The following is a 22,244-nucleotide window of genomic DNA, read 5'->3' on the forward strand; positions in this document are numbered from 1 at the left end:
TGCTTTTGGAACTTGTTCTTCAGTTCCTTTGTCTCGACCTCCATCTGTTTGACTTTTGTCTCCAGCAGGCGGATGCTTGTCTCCGAGCTCTGCTGGGACACGCCCAGGTCCTTTTGGAACTTGTTCTTCAGTTCCTTTTTCTCGACCTCGATCTGTTTGACTTTTGTCTCCAGCAGGCGGATGCTTGTCTTCGAGATCTGCTGGGACACGGCCAGGTCCTTTTGGAACTCGTCCTCCAGTTCCCTTTTCTCGTCCTCCATCTGTTGGACTTTTGTCTCCAGCAGGCGGATGCTTGTCTCCGAGCTCTGCTGGGACACGGCCAGGTCTTTTTGGAACTTGTCCTCCAGTTCCCTTTTCTCATCCTCCATCTGTTGGACTTTTGTCTCCAGCAGCCGGATGCTTGTCTCCAAGCTCTGCTGGGACACGGCCAGGTCCTTTTGGAACTTGTCCTCCAGTTCCCTTTTCTCGTCCTCCATCTGTTGGACTTTTGTCTCCAGCCGGCGGATGCTTGTCTCCGAGCTCTGCTGGGACACGGCCAGGTCCTTTTGGAACTTGTCCTCCAGTTCCTTTTTCTCGTCCTCCATCTGGTTGACTTTTGTCTCCAGCAGGCAGATGCTTGTCTCCGAGCTCTGCTGTGACACGGCCAGGTCCTTTTGGAACTTGTCCCCCAGTTCCCTTTTCTCATCCTCCATCTGTTGGAATTTTGTCTCCAGCAGGCGGATGCTTGTCTCCGAGCTCTGCTGGGACACGGCCAGGTCCTTTTGGAACTTGTCCTCCAGTTCCCTCCTCTGGTCTGTGAGCTGCTGAGAGAGATCCTCCTCATGGTCTTTCCTGAGTTGTAGGATTTCTTTGTCCCTCTGGTGGATCTGCGCCTCCTGCATCAGAAAAACGTCCCCCCCCTGCGTCTGCATGGTTTCACAGCTGTTCTCTGTCTTCTCCTCCTGGGTTTGAAGATGTTTCTCTGGCTGGCCGAGCTCCGACTCCTGCTTCTGCATGGTTTGGGCGCTCTCCTCCTGGGTCTCAAAATGTTTCCTCGGCTGGTCAACCTCCCCCCCCTGCGTCTGCATGGTTTCACAGCCGTTCTCTGTCTTCTCCTCCTGGGTTTGAAGATGTTTCTCTGGCTGGCCGAGCTCCGACTCCTGCTTCTGCATGGTTTGGGCGCTCTCCTCCTGGGTCTCAAAATGTTTCCTCGGCTGGTCAACCTCCACCCCCTGCGTCTGCATGGTTTCACAGCTGTTCTCTGTCTTCTCCTCCTGGGTTTGAAGATGTTTCTCTGGCTGGCCGAGCTCCGACTCCTGCTTCTGCATGGTTTGGGCGCTCTCCTCCTGGGTCTCAAAATGTTTCCTCGGCTGGTCAACCTCCCCCCCCTGCGTCTGCATGGTTTCACAGCTGTTCTCTGTCTTCTCCTCCTGGGTTTGAAGATGTTTCTCTGGCTGGCCGAGCTCCGACTCCTGCTTCTGCATGGTTTGGGCGCTCTCCTCCTGGGTCTCAAAATGTTTCCTCGGCTGGTCAACCTCCCCCCCCTGCGTCTGCATGGTTTCACAGCTGTTCTCTGTCTTCTCCTCCTGGGTTTGAAGATGTTTCTTTGGCTGGCCGAGCTCCGACTCCTGCTTCTGCATGGTTTGGGCGCTCTCCTCCTGGGTCTCAAAATGTTTCCTCGGCTGGTCAACCTCCCCCCCCTGCGTCTGCATGGTTTCACAGCTGTTCTCTGTGTTCTCCTCCTGGGTTTGAAGATGTTTCTCTGGCTGGCCGAGCTCCGACTCCTGCTTCTGCATGGTTTGGGCGCTCTCCTCCTGGGTTTGAAGATGTTTCCTCAGCTGGTTGACCTTGGAGTCCTCCTCCATCTGTATGGTTTTGTAGTTGATTGTTTCTGTATTAGATCCTATCTCAAGATTGTTTTTTTCCTGCAATAAAGGTTGTGTTTAGCCAGTACCTGCACTATATTTATAGACTCCACAGTGCTTTGATCAAAGCCACTGCTTTGATGTCTCTGTGATGTCATCAGAATGGAATGGAATCACTGAAATGGAATGCTCTCCCTAAACATCAAAGCCACCACTGTGTATTCTTTTAAAAAATGCTGAAAACACATTTTTATAGAAAGGCCTTTTAGCTAAACTATTTTTATCTGTTTTAATATGTTGGTTTTAATTGGTGTGAATGATGAAATCATTCACATCCTATGTTATTCTACATATTTATTATTGGTGTGAATGATGAAATCATTCACATCCTATGTTATTCTATGTCTCATTCATAACATTCATAAATTCATTCAAATACATTCATAAATTCATTCAAATACATTCATAAATTCAGAAATATTCAACGTTTTACGTCATTTTTTTAACATTGAAGTCAATGAGCGGAACATTCAAATTTGACAAAATTCCGTGCATTTTCAGGCACATTCAACTGCTCACCATTCATTCATACATTCACCTAGAAACTCCATTTAAAACTTTAAAATGTAGACACAAGTCTTCAATAGGTCACATAGTTTCTGAGCAATCACTGTTCAATGACCATGATCGTTTTGGGAGAGATCATGAGATTATAATGGGTGTGTATTGCACGGAACTCTCCCTGCTAGAGTGGGTGACATCATCGTCAGAGTGGCAGAGCAGCCGAAAGAACTTCAGATTTTTTTCCTTTCCAAACTCCTCCTGGCCACAATTTTCACTCTACACACGTGATATTTTCCAATTTTGTAGACAAACTTGTCCTGTCTCTGACAATGTGCTCAAAAACTCTGTGAGATTTACAGAATTTGAACTAGCAACCTCTAAGCGCGGCCATGTCGGTTTTTCTCCCAATAGACTGCAATGCAAATTGAGAAGCAGATTTTCAAAGAAATGCTGAAACTCACACATTTCTAACTCGCCCTAGCGTCCACATTTCTGACACTAGGAAAAAATAAAAGTCATCAGTGTCTTCAGCAGAGTCTTGTGGCGCTAACGCTGCAAAGATTTTGGCGATAGGAGTTTCGGTGTGAGCGTGGGAAGCTTTTGTTCGGACCCTCCACAAAGCCGAAATGGAGAAATAGAGAGAGGCTGAAGGCAGTCATACACACGCAGAGTAGAGTGCCGTTGCTATGGTGACGGCACTCTGTGGCTCTGATCTTGAGAAGTGACAGCAGGTGTGCTCTGATTGGTGGACAGGAGCAGTCAGTGGGATTTGTAGTTTTTTTTGTCAAACATCTTCTGCTCAGGCATACATTCACCTAGAAAGTCTATTCCCACTTTTCCAACTATTCATTCTACTTTACCTTCTTCATACACACATTCATACTTTATTCAACTCTTCAAAGACATTCATACTTATTCAACCAATTCCCACTTTTCCAACTACTCATCCTAATTTCACTTCTTCATACACATTGAAATCATCATACCAGCGTAGCGTCAGCTATTCAGCAGTCATCATTCACACCGCAATTTCGTAGAAATTGCATTCTCTAGTTTAATTTACAATCGTATCAAGAGGATTAGCAATAAAAGTAAATATGGCATGTGTGTGTGTTTCCCTATGCTTTTGTCCACGTGTGTTGGATTACAAATAATGAATTGCTAACTAAAGGAGCGTCTCTTCCCCTTGGGACAGGAGGCCCAGCACCATAAAGAACTGTCAGATCAACCCAGGCAGCGCTCAGAGTGAGAAATAACCTCCCTCCCCGCCCACCCGGTGAAAACGTCTTCTAATATTTATAGAGATATTAATATTGATGACTTCCTTTTATTGCCCCATAGATCTCTGTAATGGTTCGGTAACTGTTTACTCTATCAGCGGTTACGGAGGGAGTTATAAATGGCCCGGTGCTCAACGTGTTTTTACTGCAGTTGTATGGATTAACAATTTTAATACAACCACAATTCTCATGTTAATGTGTTCTTGTGGGGATCTGTGGTATAGCGTATTAAAAAAATCAAATAAAAATGAAATGCTGAATTCTCAACTTTCTATAGGAGCTTTTAATTAGCTGACAGCATTGCAGGTGTATGGGGCCGTGATTATGGGAGCATTGATTGATGCTACTCATGTAGCATGAGTTGCAGGGCCGTGAGCTCGGTGTCTGGTGGAGGAAACGTCACAGCAGAGAAAGGAAAACGCTGAGTGAAGCTTTCTAGGAACTCACATGTCATCCTCCCAGTGTGTGTGTGTGTGTGTGTGTGTGTGTGTGTGTGTGTGTGCCAGCATCTAAGCCCACTGTCAGTCAGTTTTATGAAGTTAATAAGCTAAAACTTCCAGTCAACCATCATGAGAAGGGAGCTGATTTACATTAAGTGACAGCTGGAAGCCTCAGTGTCGTGTATGAAAGTATGTGTACCGACAACAGAGGAACTTCAAATAAGTGTGATATAATGAGCATTATTAATATCTTTTTTTATTAAGAGGCACATTGTAAATATTTTGGTCATTACCTCGTCGTCGTCGGCATCGTAGTGGGCGTACTGCTGCTCCAGCAGCTCTCTCTGTCTCCTCTCCTGCTCCAAGGTCTGCTGGATGAGCGTGGCCACCTCGCTCTGCTGGCCTGGACGCTCTCGGCCAATCACGAACCTGCAACAACCCGCACCATTATGGACGTAGTTAACCAGCTAGCGACTACGTTACAGTGACTGCACGTTTTGAAAGGGCTGACGTTTACATCGGTGATTTCACAATTGTACGTATGGTTGTTAAAATCAAAAATCTCTGTGTGAGAGCAGCAGAAGCCCACAGCCACACAGCAGTGACATCTGCTGACGTATCAGGGCTGGGCTGGGAGACCAGACACACATAATAATACGAGAAGACATTGAGCTCAGCCAGGCAGCCTGTTATTAGCCTGGCAGGGAATTAAAATGGAGAAAGCCACAGGCTCTGCCTTCGAGCTACTTACTACTGCAGTTACACATGGGACCTAGCAACGACGCATAGCACATTCATATGTAGACAAAGTGGGAAAGAAAAGTCAAGGAGCACACATGATGGTTGAAAAAAGTGAAATAAGCAGCAAATATATGCTGCCTTCCTGTAAATAGTGTGTTTGTTGTACGTCAGGGTCAAAGAAGGATGCAGTCGTCTTAGATTCAACAGCACATAGTTTACATGATCGTAAATCTAAAAATAAAAAGGCAGAGGCAGAGTGATTTCCTCCTCCCTCCATTGTAATTTCACTGCAAATAGAGGTTTTACTGCTCACTTTTATTCTGCAAAGTCTCTGACAAACCAAGCAATAATTTCACTCTTCCAGGAAACCTCCAACAGCAGGGGCGGTAAAACACCGCATGTTCTTTGGGATCTGCCCAAAGACCATTTTGTGAAAATATTTGGCCGTTTTTGCTGCAGATTCTTGGGCTGCAGATCCCGTTGGCATTTGGGTCAATGTATTTTCCTGACCTGCCAGAAACAGTGACTGGAAGTGACAGATGCCTCCTGAAAATATTCAAAGTACTGTAGCTGCAAAAAATAAAATAAAATAGCAATCGCTCATAAATGGTTACAGGCCAGTCCACCAACAGGGCTTGAAAGCTTCAGGGAGATTCATGAGATGGAAACACTGACTTTTATACTAAGATGGAGAAAAAACAGATACAAAGCAGGACAAAATGGACAATCTATTTGTGGGAATAAGGAAGGTGCTGACCTTGTCTCCTACAAAATGACATTCCCATACAGCTAAACTGCACTCTCAATTATGTTTCCGAGGGAAATGCACTTTCTTAAACTGAAACAACACAAAAACTAGCTCAGTGGATTTCACATTTGAAAGGCAAACGTTATCCATGACAAAATATGTTTCCCCACTAAAAGTAAATGACAGCACAGTTTCATTGTATGGGCCCGGCCCTGCTCATCCTCTCTGCTTCAAATGATTCACCTTCCATTTACGATCTGCTTATATATGCATGAATATGTCCTTTATCTGCCCATAATCCATAATATATGACATCTGTTATTGAGCTAATGTGAATGTCATAATGCCTGCCAATGATATTTCAGTTCTGTTCTATTGTTTTTGACACAAAAAAAAAAGAGGAAGAAAATCCAGCAGCAGCCCTACAATTGACGGAGAGAGAAAGAGAGAGTGGATTCGAGGCAGGGACCTAATCAAGTGAATTCACTTCCCCAGAGCTCTTTCATATATTTCTAAAGGCGAAGTGGAATAGGCCTTACGCTCCAGCTGAGAGGCGTATTTGATCTACATGTGAAGGAACAACTGTAGGGCAGGAGAGACACACACAAGAGCGAGGGGCTGGCTGGGCTAAGTAGTGTACTGGAACAAGCCTTTGGACAGCAGGGAGGTCTGAGGAGCAGCTGACCTGGAAACAGCCTTTTCTCCTCACGCATGGGGAGTCTGTCTTGGGTCCTCCTTACCTCCCACCGGTCTGGGGCCACCACACACAGAGCCTTCCAGAAACCTTCGCTACTCATATCAATTACTGCAACTAATGCAGGCACGGCTCTCGTTCAACATGCAGTACGGTGCACGAACACGAAGGGGACAGCATTTTTAATTTGTGATCGACAAGAGAAGGAAATAAAAGCACAACGGGACACGTGTTCCTCATTAGGTTGCACTGGGCTGACAGGCATTATAGGATGCAGGTGCACACATAACAGAGATGACTGATGGGGCCACAGATGGGAAATGTAGACCTTTTCTCTGTAGTTGGGAGCATCATTATAGACGTAGTCAAAGGGTGAGGATAGTGTTATTATGTATTTGAAATGGAAAACTGAAATTAAACCGCAAGTCCCCAAAACAATAGGTGATGTCACAGTGATCAGTCTATGGTTTTATAGTGAACATCTGACTAAAACCTGGGTGGTGCACTGCTGGAAGTTGGGGTTAAATTTAGCTTAAATGGCAAATCTAGGACAGTTGGCTATAAAACCTCTGGTGATCAGACAGAGAGAGAAGGATTTACAGGGGAGGTGGAGGAGGAGGAGGAGTGAGTGAGACATGATGAAGGAAGACTGGAAGAGTGAGAGAGCAGAGAGGGAGAAAAGAGTATAACCAGTCTATGAGAAATAGCAATGAGTGTTACTATCATTATAATTTTGCTAAAACAATGTCAGTGTTGTATTTTTCATACAGTACATTTAAATTCATCCATCTTATAAATCATTCATTGTATTTCTAAATATTCAGTCGGCAGATTAGACCATAAACGGCTCACGTTAATCTACGTAAACGTGGGTGATGGATGGAAACTTCTCAAGGCTGCCTCACCTATAGTACCACATCCTGGTATGTGGAAAACCCCCATTGTCAATATTAGTCGAGCAAACAGTTCTGAAACTGTTGGACGTGTCTTTGTTCAGCGACCAGATTCTCCGCAGCACACACATCTATCTTTCCACAACTCCCCGAGAGAACACGGTGACCAGATTTTTGACACCACTGAGGCTTTGGATTATACAATAATCCAAAAATAATAAGACATAAAAAAAACAAAGCATGAGAAAGAACCAACTTTAAGTAAGAGACGGAAGGCTAAAAAATATTTCCAGGCACAACGCAGGCTTTCCAAATCAAAGCCTCGCTGCCACGCTGCTTCTGTCTGTGTGTCTGCTCCCCACTGCTGGAAGCAAAGCCCTGCCAAAAACCCGCTCCACTCTCAAACACACCACACTTTTTGTCACATATTGTGTTCCCACATCCTCAAGTATGTCAGATATGGTAATGACGTCAAGAGAGCTGCCAAACAAAATCTCTCCGAGTGTGGCTGCTCAAGCGGCTGTTTTTTTTTTGTGTTTTTTTTTTGCAACTTTCGCGTCCACGACGGCGTTCGGAAACGACGAAGAGTGAGGAACGTCCTCGCTGATCGCTGCCGAGTTTAGGAGGAGATTTTTCGGGGCTTCGGTTTGTGAGTAATTACGTCTGATACTGTACGTCTGGTTCTTGGGGCTGATAGCTGCTTGACACACTTCTATAATCTGATGGTAATCCAAAGGTCTTCATCAGCGGATGAAAACATACAAATCTTATGGGTCGATGCAATAAAAAAGAAAAAATTATTTAAAAAAAAATTAAAAATTTAATCAGGCACTGAATGTTAACATCTTCTTATAAATACAAGCTTCTACTGACCATAATTGAATATATGTTCAATCTAATTGATCTTGCTCTGACCATTTAATTTTAATATTAATGAAATCACTGGCATCCCTCTGTCCTCTTCTTATATATAATATACTGTATATATAGATGGCTCGTACCTGACCACTCCTGATGTGTTCCTGAGGACGGAGGCAGCGAAGCTCTGGGTGACGCCCACCAGACTGGTCCCATCGACCTCCACGATCTGGTCATTCACCTTGATCCTGGCAGGCACACAGAGGGAAACATCATTCAACACTTTATTCACCAAAACTCTGTCTCTGATTAACTGGTGATTCTAGTGTCAGTCTGTGTTCACGATGTGTTAGTTTACAAAAACACATTACGACTTATCCAGAACTAACACAACAGGCGCAAGGGACAAAGTGGCCCGCATATTCACATTATTCTCAAGATTACAACAGTGTCAGACTTTCTTGTGGTCACACATTTCCACAGCGATAGCTTCAGACTGTTTCCTGCCAAGGAGACAGAAGAGATGAGAACTAAGAGGGCTAACGAGGACATGTTGGCCGGCTAGCCTTCCACCCTGAGCCACGACGCAGCCGGAATATCTGCTCTGCTCTGGACGAGACATCGGCTAAGATCTTGATCCGATAATAAACTTCTGATCACTATAACAGAGACGTCTTGCTAAATATTCAATTTAAATCTGCATAAAAACCAGACAAAGGCGGATTCTGAAACATAGTTTTGAATCATTTATTTTCTATTTGAATAAAACAAAAATGAGCTCTGAGTATATTTCAAGAAATATAGTTTTAACATCACCGCTTGAAGGCTCAAAACATCGTTTTCTTCTACAACAAACCACTCTGGTCTCTGTAGGACTTCCAACAATCTCTTCAATATCATTGACATTTAATAACACTTATCATTTTTATCCATTAAACCAGCACGATGCCGGGGACTGGAGAGTGAGCCCACTCAGGATAATTGAGAGGATAATGAGTTCCTGTTTCATGAGTTTTATTCAGGTTCACAAAGATAAATCAGCATGCACCAAACAAATTATGTTATTATTTCTGAATACTTGGAATACATTCAAACCAGCTGATTCTACAGCATTTGGTGCAAATGTTTATGAATGCTGAAATCTGAGCACCACTGATTTAACTAAATGTTCTTCCTGAACACCATTCAAAACATTTCTGAGGGACATTCATTGTTGAAAGAGTAGAACGATTTTATTTATATTTCCATAAACTACAAGAGACTGATTAATTAAATAACATTTTTGTGCAGTCGAGATGTAAATCAAGCAATGTCCTCCGATGGCTGCATCAGCATCTGCAGTCGCCAGTGTCCATTCAGCTCCTGTCACAACACGCTGCAGAGGAGGATTTGATATGACCGTGACACCCAACACATCAGCCAGAGCTGTCATGTGGACGCATGGAGACGCATCGGCCTGACAGGTAGACAGGGAGCGAGGTGGTTGTCTGCCGCTCAGACGCTTCTCTGACCTTCGCCGCATCTAACGTGTCGATTCGGCTTCAGGTGGCCGAGGCTGGCCGACGTACAGCCGCTGAGCCAAAGGCAGCGGGGGGGAAAACACCCGCGCACACCTTCGTCTCATAACCCCATCTCACCCCTGCACACACACACACACACCTAGGGTCATCTGCACTAGACAGTACAGTGAGCCACAGCCGAGCCCATCTATCTGTCTGCCGGTGTGTGTGTGTGTGTGTGTGTGTGTCTGTGTTTGTCAGACCATTAAGTCTGACTCAGCAAGAGAAAGAGAGAGAGCGCCCTATAGCTGGAAAGGGTAATGATGGAAAGGAAATTACATTCTGGCTAGTGACTGTAAACCTGGTGTGTGTGTGTGTGTGCGTGTGTGTGTGTGTGTGTGTGTGTGTGTGTGTGTGTGTGAGCACTTAATGGGCGACGAATGTGCACAAGTTATCCATTATTTATCACTAATATCTGGAGCCTTGGGTTCATTTCGCTGATATTGTGATCACGGTTTCATGTGAAATCCATCACGGGGACTCTGGCAGAGCTGCAGATTCACAATGAAGGAGGATTCAGTTTGCATAGAGGCCCTCATCAGTCAAGCAATATCATGGTAGAATACTGCATTAAACTGACCTTTACAGTGAAAAATTTGTTTTTACTGATGTAAAGAGTAAGTATTGTTGAAGTTGAAATTGGATGAATTGGACAAACACCTATTTGACTTTTTCCTGCTTCCTTACTGTGCGTGTGTACTACTCAGAACCCTCGCAATTTATCCTCATTTAGTCATTTTCTTCATTTAACTTTTATTTTTTTATTATTTGTAAATGATATGTATATATTTAGAACATTTTCGGACCAAAAGTGGATTGGACTTCAATTAAGAAAAACACATAAACTCGTTGAAATTGGAATTGTGTTGGGGTGTATTCCAAATATCTATCAGCTGTCCATGTTTTTATGCATTAACATAAATCTATGCATATTTGCATTTATGGATATGTGACAGTATATAGTCAAAGACAGAATTGTCTGGAGAGATAAAGGCATGACATGCAATAAAAGTCTCTAGTATCATCTTAACCACCAGAATGAAGGTCATTGATGTCACAGCCATCTGGACCAAAGCAGTTGCTGAAAATGCAAGCAAGCGTCGTTTCTCATGACTTCTTTGAGTCTGACAGAATGGTTAAGAGTAATATGTTGGATGGGACACTGAGAGCTGAAAACAGTAATATTCAAAATATGTTCAGTTTAAATAAATGAGAAAAAAAAAGGATCGAATCAGCCGGCTCAGAACTGAATTGAATCTGAGATTTAGCAAAGCCTCCCTCTGATCTCTCCAACTCTTCAAACAGTCGCTGAGGGGAAATGAGACTTTTGGAGTCGATGTAGCTGTCAACTTACAACAACTTCTCCCACTTCTGAACAAGCCGTTTCTCCCTGTTCCTCTCACCCGTCTCTCTGCTCGCCACATTTTAACTAATCTCACTCTCACGTGTTCCTAAAAATGGCAGCCTTGGCTGCTACATGAAAGGGCAACAAAATTAATCCCAGAAAGGAAACGCACCTACCGACCGCAAACAACCCCTTTGCGGTCGGGTTCCCGGCGAGTACACGGAGCTTACGGTGCTTATTGCTCTCATGCTGCATGGGATGGAAGTGCCTATCTGTCTTTTAATCTGTTTATGGGGAACCTGAACCACACAGACGCACTAATAGATAGAGGCTGGTGGTTTAGAGGCCGGAGAAAAAGAAAAAAAAACACAGCTCGCCTGCTGGGAAGCTGTCATCTCCTCCTGGCTGAGTGCTTACTCCACAATGTTCACACTTTATAAAGCACAAATACACACACACACACACACACACACACACACACACACACACACACACACACACACACACACACACACACACACACACACACACACACACACACACACATCATCTAAGGACACAGACACACTGACAGACTAACTTTTGCAAACTTGCAAAAAACACTCTTGACACACACACACACACACACACACACACACACACACACACACACACACACAGCCAGTGGGTCTAATCCGAACCCCTGCTATGTAATCTGACAGGGACAGAGTGCGACTGCGTTTGAGTGTGTGTGTGTGTGTGTGTGTGTGTGTATATGAGAGAGAGAGAGAGAGAGAGAGAGAGAGAGAGAGAGAGAGAGAGAGAGAAAATTGCTGACTAATTGTTGTGCGTTTTCGCATTAACGTGTCTCCAGACAGCCGTGCTGATCAGTGCTATGGGTGACGTCCAATGGGAAAGCGGATCTCACCTGGTGTCTCTCTCGGCAGCTCCGCCCTCAATGACGGTCTTAACGAAGATGCCCAGCTTCTCCAGGCCCGCGTCAGCGCCGACGCCCATCCCGATGATACTGATCCCGAGGCCGTCATCATCTGGAAACAGAGACACACCCCGTGGTTAAAGTGCGAGCGCGTATGATCGTGTGACGGGTCACGAGCCGCAGTTTCCTACCGCTGTCGGGCGGACTGAGGGATACATGATGAGAACAGAGGAACAGTTGATTTATTAATGGAGAGAAGGAGGAGGAGTCATTTAGTAGTTTAGGCACATTCACATGAATAGGAAAATGAGCTGGGTGGGAAATTCCCTTCCAGTGTATTCGTCAGTCTCCGTCCTGCGTTAATTATTCACAAGTTGCCAGGGTTACGTAACAGCAAGTGGATGGTGAAATCCATTGATGTGAAGCCTTTTTATTTCAGGTTCTCGTGCAAGATCGTATTTCGACAGAGGCAAACCTCAACAGAAGAAAAAGACAAATGAAGAAGCTAATGCTGGGGAATTGGGACACCTTGTGTCTTTTAATCTAACCTAAGCAGACATGTAGTGAACTGGAGGGATATAAGAACCGATAGACAGACAGAAAGTAGAAATATCACACCTTTGAGGAAAAAAGGAAAACGTGACATCCCATATGTGGGTGAGTTTGTCTACTGGGTATATTGGGTAACTGACAGGATCCTCCTCCTCGTTTTGAGATTCTCTCTTTCCCACCTTTCTCCAGCTCCACAGGGAAGAGCTCCAGTTTCTCCACCCTCTTCTCCAGCTCGTACTCCGCGGAGGAGGCCACGGGATCCACCTCTTCGTTACGACGGTCGTAATCCTCGTTGGAGTAGGTGTTGAACACCTGGAGACGGAGCACAAGGAGTTAAAGGACGTAGGCGCACACGTACATTCAAAGAGAGCAGCTAGTTCTCATTATAGAGCAGGATCCTGGATGTTTAGAGGTTTTATAAAAGGAGATATGTTGAGTAAAAACATAGCAAAGCTGCAACTACAACCACGTTTAACGACACGTAGTGTAAAGAAACATATTGCGGTGATGGGGAGTCTCCGTCACTGCACATCTCATCCCGACCATGCACTCCCACTGCCCTCTGCACCCAAGGGAGGGGAGGGAGCTGTGCACAAGCAGACTCCAACGTGCATGCCGTTGTCAAAGTCTGTAGTGCGCATTCTGCAGAACGCTGGCTGCTGGAAGAAGAAGGAGTCGGGATGTAGAATGTCTATGAGGAAATGTGAATTGCGCTATTTCTGTTTCTCGCCCACATTGAGTGCAGCCACTATTATTAAAATCTGACATTTGCCACATGATGCTGTCAACATTTAACTATCAATTATCATCATAAGCACAGAGGTTTACCACCCCCACCCTGCTGTAGTGTCACTGAGCAAGTCAGTCACTGCCCGTCTCCGTGCCCTGACCTCTTTGAACTGAGTGAAAGAGGAAACACCCCGGAATAGATCAATAAGGCGTCATGTCACAGCGCATGTACTGACCTGGCCTAAAGCCTGATTTATGTTCGTCAATAAGCAATACTGGAGTCTGTTTGTATTCGTTAGTATGGCTGGAAACGTGAAAAGAACATACCAAAGAGGGCAAACTAGTTCAATAAAAGCATAAATATTGTCACACAAGATATTTTAGTTACACATGTTCCACACTGTGTGGGTTTGACTAATAACTCGCCACATGGTAAAGACACAACAAACTCACAGCTGAGGCGTATTGATGTAGCGTGATGCTGCCAGCGTTGGTTTTGAATGTTTCCTCTGGGGGATCATGCGTGAGCTCTATGAATGACCTGCCTGTCATCAATCATTCAGGGTGATAAACAGCACGCATTAACAACGCTGGCGCACACACACAAATATATATATTTTTATATATATTTTTATACATTTATATGATGTGCACGGCAATAAAGAAATATAAAATATATAAATACCAACGCTCAAACACGCACTGCTGACGAATCCACCAGCACGACGCTTATTTAGTAAGCACTCTCTAATGGCCTCTCAGTCACTGTGTGCTCTCTGCAAACACATTAGCATGTGGCTGGTCGAGAGAGAGAGAGAGAGAGAGAGAGAGAGAGAGAGAGAGAGAGAGAGAGATGGGGACAAATGAGTGGGCATCGGTGAGAAAAGCCAAGCGAAGAAGTGGCCGAAGACGCGAAGACACAGAGACAGATAACAAAAAAGGCAGAAGAGGGAATTCCAAAAAAAAAGACACGGACAGAGAAGACAAAGAATGGGCGAGAGAGCCTTGGTGACTGAAAGAGGGAGTGACAAGATAAATAAAAGAGCATGCACGGGGGAAATAAGAATAGGTGAAAGAGAAACAAAGAGACAGACTGCACCATCAAATAGAAAGCATTTTCCCAGAAGATAGAGACGTGCCGGTTATCTGGCTCTAAGTGGAAACGAGCAGTTTATTTCTCCAGACTGTCAGGCAGAGATCAGACAACTAGGTAGACATTTGGGCATCCAAAATAAAGAACACTCAGAAATGACCCTGGATTAAAATGGATAAAAAAAACTGGTGGGAGAGCTGAAATGGGAAGGTCAACCAGTGCAGACTGATGAGCGATTCAAAAGATGTCTTTTTTTATGGTTTAATGCGAGTCATGCTAGGGTTTTTATGAATAATCTTCTTATTCTCTGAAAATAATTGGATTTCATTCTGCAAAAACAAGCTTTTTCCCCCCTGAAGTAACAGAGGAGAGATAAGGGAGAATGTAAGATGATACAGTAATATGTGCCACTGTGTTTACCCTTGACAGTGTTGTAGGTTGCTGCTGCCCGCTGTCTGTTTTACTATAGGGAGCTGGACAATGGCCAGAGGAGCAGGCCTGCATGTCTGACAGCTGTGGAAGCAGACACTTAACCACACAGACTGTATCATAGCTGGACTCAAACAAAACTGACATTGAAACAACTCAAAGCAAATAGATTGCCATGAAATGAAGTACACAATGATGGATCCCAAAGGACGAACCCTAATCCCCTGACTTCTCCCACCTTTGACCTGGCACCATCACCCAATCCAAATTACAGTTTGTCCAACTTATTTTGTGATTCAATACTTCAATACTGCAATACTGCACATACTGCACAACTCATGACATTCCCATCAGCCTCGGCTATGCGTTGTTAAGTGTTAGCGAACATACACTGAACCCAGTGCTGTCTGCATGCAGGAACACACTCAAGGAAAGGGTGAATCTATGCGGCTCCAGCAATCCTAATATGACGCACATCGATATGTTGACTCACATAATCCGATAAATGGATCCCTGCGACCGGCAACGTCTGAGCATACCACCCATATCTGCATCAGTAACTGTGTGACATCTATTTCCTCACCACCTCAAGATGACAACATGCCCATGAATTTGCACTTTCAGGCTCAAGTGGAGTGTGCTGAGGTCATGGTGCTCAACTGAAATCCAGTTTTAAATAGAAGCTACCCACCTGGAAATGGAATAGTATTTTAAAGGATTAAAGACAACGCACAACCGTCCGCATGTAAACATATTCCTCTACATATAACTGTGTCCTATAGCAACTCTTTCAGTGTAATCACCTCTCATCCGCCCACACACAGTACACAGCCGACACACCTCTTCCTCTGAGATCAAACATACACTGTGAAGTGGATAATGACAACCTCTCTTCTCTCTCCCTTTCATTCTCACGTTACCACTCACCAATATCTCATCTCTTCTTACGCTTATCCTCATGGTTAATCTGTGCAACACACTGATTAGTACACAAACACACTCAGTAAACAAACTCCTCACAATGGAGATACTGGTACTTAAGTGCAGACTGTTCATTCACAGATTTGCAGTGTATCTGATCTCAAGGCCTCGCAGGAGGATGGAGGGCGTTCGGTTTGCTCCTCTGAAATGCAGTTTTTATGCTGCAGCTGTGAATGCAGACGCCCGCAAACGACCTGAGCCACTAATGTCAATAAAGCCGAGCCCTCTCACTCTGTGCAAATGCCTGTCTGTCTCCCTGCGTGTCTTTATGGGTGCTTGAGTACGTATGCTGAGAATGCACATCAGGTATTTGAGCAAAGACAGTATGAGAATTGATGTGTGCAGTCCTGCAGTGTCATTGCAGGTAAGATCCTGCAGAAGCATGCATGCAAGTTCATGCTAAGATGGTGTCCATTTCTGTCAGTCTGTCTGGACAGCTGTTGGTCTAGCCTCGGCAACAGAGGAGCGGGGATTAACCAAGGGCCCACGATGTCAGAGGGGAGAAGAGACGAAGAGGGAGCAAGAACACAGCTGGACAAGAAATAAATATAAATACATATAATTTGAATGGGGAGGGAAAGGGAGGAAAATGAGAGATGGAAATGGAGGACCAATAAAGGGACATAAGAAGAGATGCTTTAGGATGATGAGAAAATTGAGGAGTAAATGAACAGGAAGAGCCGAGTTCACAGAGGATGACAGGCAATATCCACAGAGTGACTCATATGATTCATGAGTTAGAGCAGCAGCAGGCGGAGAGGCTATTGAAGAATGAAACAGGCAATAAGAGGGAAATAAAGAAAAAGAAAATTAAAAAGAACAACAAACAAAAAAAAATAATGAAAAACTAAGGGGTAATTTGCTCCAGGGTTGTTTGAGTCCCTGCCTAAGATGTCACAGCATGGCGCCAATGCCCAGCCAACCGCCTCTGATGGTATTAAACCGGCCCATCGCTGTGTCTGTGCCAGCGCCGTCGCCCGCCCTGTGCCTTGCAGACAGTAGGCGCTGCCCAGGGCAGTAAGAGGCTCGAAAGCCCAGGAGAAATATTCCTACTGCTGCGGCTCCAGCCCAGCAAACCCTGCAGTGGATTAGCTACAGCCTCACACACACACACACACACACACACACACACACACACACACACACACACACACACACACACACACACACACACACACACACACACACACACACCCTGTCTGCTCTGCTGCGACAGCTCAGCACATTTGCATTCCATTACTTGTACCTGTGGCCACACAACCCACTCACACAACACTTCACCGGAGCTGACAGGAGCTGGAGAAAGTGTCTGGATGCTGAGGGAGACGAGACAGGTGCTGATGATGGAAATTAACTCATGTCTTGTTAGAGCAGACCAAGAGAGACTGACAGATATAAACGAGGTGGAGATGGAAAGAAGTGAGAAAACAGTAATATTATATATAAAATAAAGATCAGTGAGAGGACGTACGGATTCTACAGTTAATTCAAGCCTTTCTGTCATCTTGGCATACATCAGCCATCATCTGAGGAAGTGACACTGACTTTTGACATGTGGGGGATTGCCAAAATCTAAGTCAGCATTTCTTTTTTAAACCGAAGTGTCTTCTGCATACAGAGTAGACACAGTTATACATGTGGAGATCTCTGAGAGAAATGCTCTGCTAATATGAACCCATTAGGATTTAATTTCAAGGCAGATTCAGCCTCTGTTTCTGTGGCCGACATGTTTTTTCCCCCCTAAAGAAATAGAACTTCAGTCCGCTGTTTATGGCACAATACCACCGGGTGCCATGACTCCCACCAACACACCAAGCCACTGGCCAACTACAGGACGAGAGACACAGCAAGGGAGGGAGGGAGAGAGAGAGAGAGAGAGAGAGCGAGGGGCCAGCTTTAAACAGGGGGCAGAGCATACTAGTAAACAACTAGAACTGAATGGCTGCAGACAATGTGCTGCTTTATTTTATATCTTGGTCATACAGAGCGAGTGGGAGGCTGGGATCAGAGAAAACACAACGACAACATGCTGCTTGAAACAGTACGATGTTCCCACTCGCTACGCTATGTGCATCATTATGACTGAGCAGAGTTTGGGAGCACACGTCACAATCACCGCTCTGTGTGATCCGGAATAATTCTGCTTGTGGCACGGAGCTCGGGACAGAAATAAGTCCAGAAGGCTTTTCAGCATTCCGGTTTAAATTCAGACCGTTCACCTTAATCATTTTCCTGACTCACTACAAACAAGGACACGTTGGCACCAGCTTAGCAAATACTGAGTCACTGTGGCATTTTTTTTTTGTTTTTTTTTACTGCAATAATTAAACCGGACAGCCCGCTCATTAGCAGGAGACCAGATTGGACTGGGTCGGGCGATGGTTCATGACACGGCCCACTGTACGGCAACTGACGGGCCTCGGAACCCGCAAGGCCCGTCTCGCCTTACCTGGATCGTTAAAAATGCATCCCCAGGGGAGGATCGGGTGGCACCGAAACAAGCAAAGAAAAACACCCCTGCATTAATAATGGAGTTGCTCAGCTACACGCACAACTACGCACACACCCAACACCCGAGGTTGGAGTAGTTGTACCTGTCAGATAAGTGAGGAAGGAAAAATTCCATGGAGTCGTGAGGACGTGCTTTTCCATTCACAGCTGGTCCTTCTTCTACAAAATCTTAATTTATGATACCCATAAAGAATATTTATGAAGAACAGTGTTGGATTGTTTATGAAGCCTTTTATTCAAATATCTGCATGCTAACATATAAATCCATCACACAAGTTCCTCCCATACTACACAATCCGTGAGGAGTTACCTAGCCGTCCTGACTGATCTACGCTGCTGTTTTTACTGGGAGTTATGACTCTCTCCCAATAACACCCTACTCTCTCCCATTATGCCCAGCTGCACATTGCATAATTGGGAAGCAGGCAGCCAGCTTCTCTCACCTCACAGAGGGGAAGTCACCAGAATTTAGCGCAGAATGCTAAAAAGAAATGTTGCAATTAAAAGATATGGAGGTACAGAAATTTCTGTATTGCAAATAACATAATATAATATATTGATGGCATTAATACCATTTAGCAGGAGTCAATCAGTTTTATGAGTTTTTGTAGGCTTTGAGTCTTACATCTACGCAAAATACATTTTTAGCGGATGAGGCATCCGCTGCAACACTACACTATATTAAAAGGTGGCTTAGCTATAGCAGTGCTGCCCCTTTAAGTACCATTTACAAACAGCATTGCCAACAACATCCATGTCAGCATTGGTTCCAAAATTCAAGCAACGCTGTTACACATATACCATCATCCAGAAAGACAGACTGTTCTTAAGTAGAGTAATCCTTTCCATCAAAAAACACGGTCAGAAAGATCCTGGCTGGGGGCCATCTCATCTGAGCTTGTGGAGCACACGACTGTATTATGTGATGCTCCAGTTAAGGAGGATGTTTGAATCGCACACGGATTCTGTCGCATTTACATTGGATTTAAACGGCCATGTGCAGCAGGGAGGATGGGCTCATTGTAAACCTGCATACAGCAAAAGTACACAAGAAAAAAGGAAAATATGTCTATTTGTCTTGTTCTTTAGTGGGATCTAATCTGTAAGCATGAGGATATATCTGAGGGAGGGGCGGGTTTAGAACGTTGTGCCACTCTTGGGGTACAGCAGTGTACATTATTAATAGTTACCATGCCAAATAAACAACTTCATATATTATAATATGAGAGAATATCAGTCAATACTAAATAGCTGCAATTTGTGACTCCAAACAGCCTTTAGCCACGCGGAGATTACGAGACAATGGGCCCGTGGACGCAGACATGTAAAATGTCCCGGAGGAGCACACTCAGACTGAGAGACTTTGTGGATAATTTGCATCTCTTTGCGGTCTTCATTTCAATAAGTTTAATAGTCTCTTTGCAGCCATTTGATTGACTTTCCAATAAGACATGTTAACAATCGGAGGCTGCAGTCCGACAGCCCCTGTTATCATGTACAATAATATATCCATGATACAAACAAGAGTGGCAACTATCAACTTCCGACTCTGGTAGGGGAGGTCGGCCAATCAGATTCCAGGAGGTGACCCATGCCACCACTCTGGTCCCCGCCCCTGGCATGAGGCAAATGACTCATCTAAGTAACCTCATATTCCCCCTGTGTTGGTCTCACATCCATTTAGAGACAGGAAACTAAACCTCCCAAAAACAAAAGTATTCACAAGACACCGCAGAAAAAAAAAAAAAAAAAAAAAAAGACCGAACCATCCCTGTTACAGAACAACACGCCTGTCAAAACGTCTAGTAAAAGACATTCATAAAAATGTCTCGCGGCTCTTAAACCATTTCCACAGAGACGAGCAGCGACACACATCCATCACATCGATCGTGGCTCTGAACTCAGATCCATGCTACTCAGCATTCTGCCAACGGCGCGGCAGCAGAACCTAATGGACAAAACGCCAGTCTCTTTGATACAGTCGCAGACTGCATGCGGAGCGGAGGGGCTGATTTGGGAGCCAGTAAACCGGTGCTCCGCTCATCACAGCGGCTTAATTCCATTAAGATATCAGGGTGTCTTGACTGATGGAAATGCGGCACACAAAAAAACAAGTTGCATTAAAAAGACAATCTAAATGCCATTCACGTTGAGTGGGAGGGAGGAAAACAGGAGGCCACTGACACAGCAGACTGTGTGCAGAGGGAGAAGACTTCTTCCACAAAGAGAAGAAGAAAACACAATGCTGGCAAAATAAATCCGCAACAAGTGCGAGACGGTTAAAAAGCTTTAGGGATTTCGTTTGAGATCAAGGCTGAATTTAGTTTAAACAGTGGGAGACGCAGACAGGGGTTCCCAAACATCTGAGATGTGATCAAACATCAGATTCTAGATATCAGGACATCAAAAGTGCAATAAAAGACTACTTCAATGATACAACATCAATCTATGTGCCTCGGAGTGAACCAGGAAACCGGAGGCTCCGACATCGAGGATGAAACCGGTCGCTCGATTGAACACGAGATCTGACTCCGTCTTCTGTAGGTCACTGCCTTCGGGAGAGCAGGCCTTCGCCTCGGGCCGCTCAAAGCAGTCACTTCTCACTGGGTCAATCAGGAAGTTACAGCTGAGGGAAAGGATGTGGAAGTAATCGTTAATAATAAAAAAAAAAAAAGGAATTAAAATTAAATGTGTCGAGTTCACAGCCACGGTAAGCAGCTCTTGTGTGCACGGCGATATGTGGAGCTAAATGGTGACATAACAATAACAATGCGATAACAATATTGTTTGAAGTTTACTTAGTTAGCGTGTTAGCATGCTAGCATTTTCTAGCAATAGACTGATGGGGAATGAGGGCTGGGTTCAAATATTCTATGTCATTTATTGATTTCAACCTGATAATTGCAATGAATTGAAAAGTCAGGAATCACCAAAGTTACAACAGTTTAGAGGCATGACTACCTTAACCAAAATTCATGGCATCTATACAATAGTTGCTGGGAACATTGTGATGGCACAAGAGGAAGGACAATCACCAAAATCATTGGGATTAATCATCTGGAAAACATGGAATGTCGGTACGAAATCTTTGTAGTAGATTGAGGATGTTGAGATATTTCCCAGGATGACTGAAAACTTTGACCTGCTGGTGGCGCTAGAGGAAAGATCAGGAGGATCAAGTGATTAAGAACCACATTTCATGGGAATTCATCCAATAGATGTAAAGACACTTCAGTGTCAGGGGATCATCACTCAGGAGGGCCACTAGCAAGACTAGATGAATAATCCCAACACAATAACAGGCTTCTCTGAGCATCTGAACCTGTTATTCGTCTCCTCAAACCTGTTTACAAAGATCTCGCCAAAAGCTTGTTGTGTCCCTGTATCTCCCTGTGGCTGCCGTGATGATTTGTAAAATTAATTAAGCTTTCAAAGCCGGGATGTAGAAATGATTTATCTGCTTCATGGGGCCGGACCAAGAAATATTACATGACGGGGAGGGGACGTTGAGTATTAGATTCTAATACGCCGGTTTCTGCCTGCCCGCCTCCTCCCACAGGGGTCAAGCCGGACTTGTGCGGGGCCGAGGGCAGAGAAAATAGCTTGTTCTCTTTCACTATATAGACGAACAAAAGACAGAACCCTGTTTGTCCCTCGTGTGCTCAGAGGAGGGGGGGGTACGATGGAGGAGTGGGAGGGGTGCATGTCTAATTGTGCGTGTGCGTCTATGTAAAGGGGGAGGGGGTGGTGTTGGGAGAGGAGGGGGGGTGTTCCACTTGAATATTCCATATGATGAACGAGCGTCTGTCCTTTTCATAGAAAACAGAAGCCTTGAGATGACAGACAACAACAGAGGAGCATATTCCCTGCCTGTTCAACCTAAATGGGACAACGAGCTTTGCAGCGCTCTAAATTGTTCTAAAAGAAAAGAAGAAAAAGACAATTTAATTAATCAATAAGCGTACATTTATATTACAGAATAAAAGAACTGATATCCTGAGTGAAAATGTACGCCTACGATTGTGTTTTCATGCGAGAGTCGTCCTGAGGAGGAAAAGAGAAAGATG

At 44.6% G+C, this 22,244-nt stretch overlaps 2 protein-coding genes across 7 annotated transcripts in view; one reads left to right on the forward strand and one right to left on the reverse strand.

Annotated features, from left to right (window-relative positions):
* pdk4 (pyruvate dehydrogenase kinase, isozyme 4) overlaps window positions 1-6,925 on the forward strand; it is a 37,873-nt gene extending 30,948 nt beyond the window's left edge. The window contains exon 12 of the mRNA XM_084032494.1: window positions 6,915-6,925. The gene's annotated coding sequence lies outside the window, so the exon portion shown is untranslated. The remainder of the gene's footprint in view (window positions 1-6,914) is intronic.
* Window positions 1-22,244, reverse strand: part of ppp1r9a (protein phosphatase 1, regulatory subunit 9A) — a 49,204-nt gene that overhangs the window by 18,851 nt on the left and 8,109 nt on the right. For all 6 annotated transcript variants that reach the window (XM_084032466.1, XM_084032469.1, XM_084032468.1 and 3 more), the window contains exons 3-6: window positions 12,614-12,746; window positions 11,874-11,994; window positions 8,206-8,310; window positions 4,422-4,557 (exon numbers count right to left, since the gene is read on the reverse strand). In XM_084032466.1, coding sequence (XP_083888592.1) covers window positions 4,422-4,557; window positions 8,206-8,310; window positions 11,874-11,994; window positions 12,614-12,746 — 495 coding nt within the window. The remainder of the gene's footprint in view (window positions 1-4,421; window positions 4,558-8,205; window positions 8,311-11,873; window positions 11,995-12,613; window positions 12,747-22,244) is intronic.

This window comes from Eutrigla gurnardus, assembly GCF_963514095.1.
Source record: "Eutrigla gurnardus genome assembly, chromosome: 17".
Classification (NCBI taxonomy): Eukaryota; Metazoa; Chordata; class Actinopteri; order Perciformes; family Triglidae; genus Eutrigla; species Eutrigla gurnardus.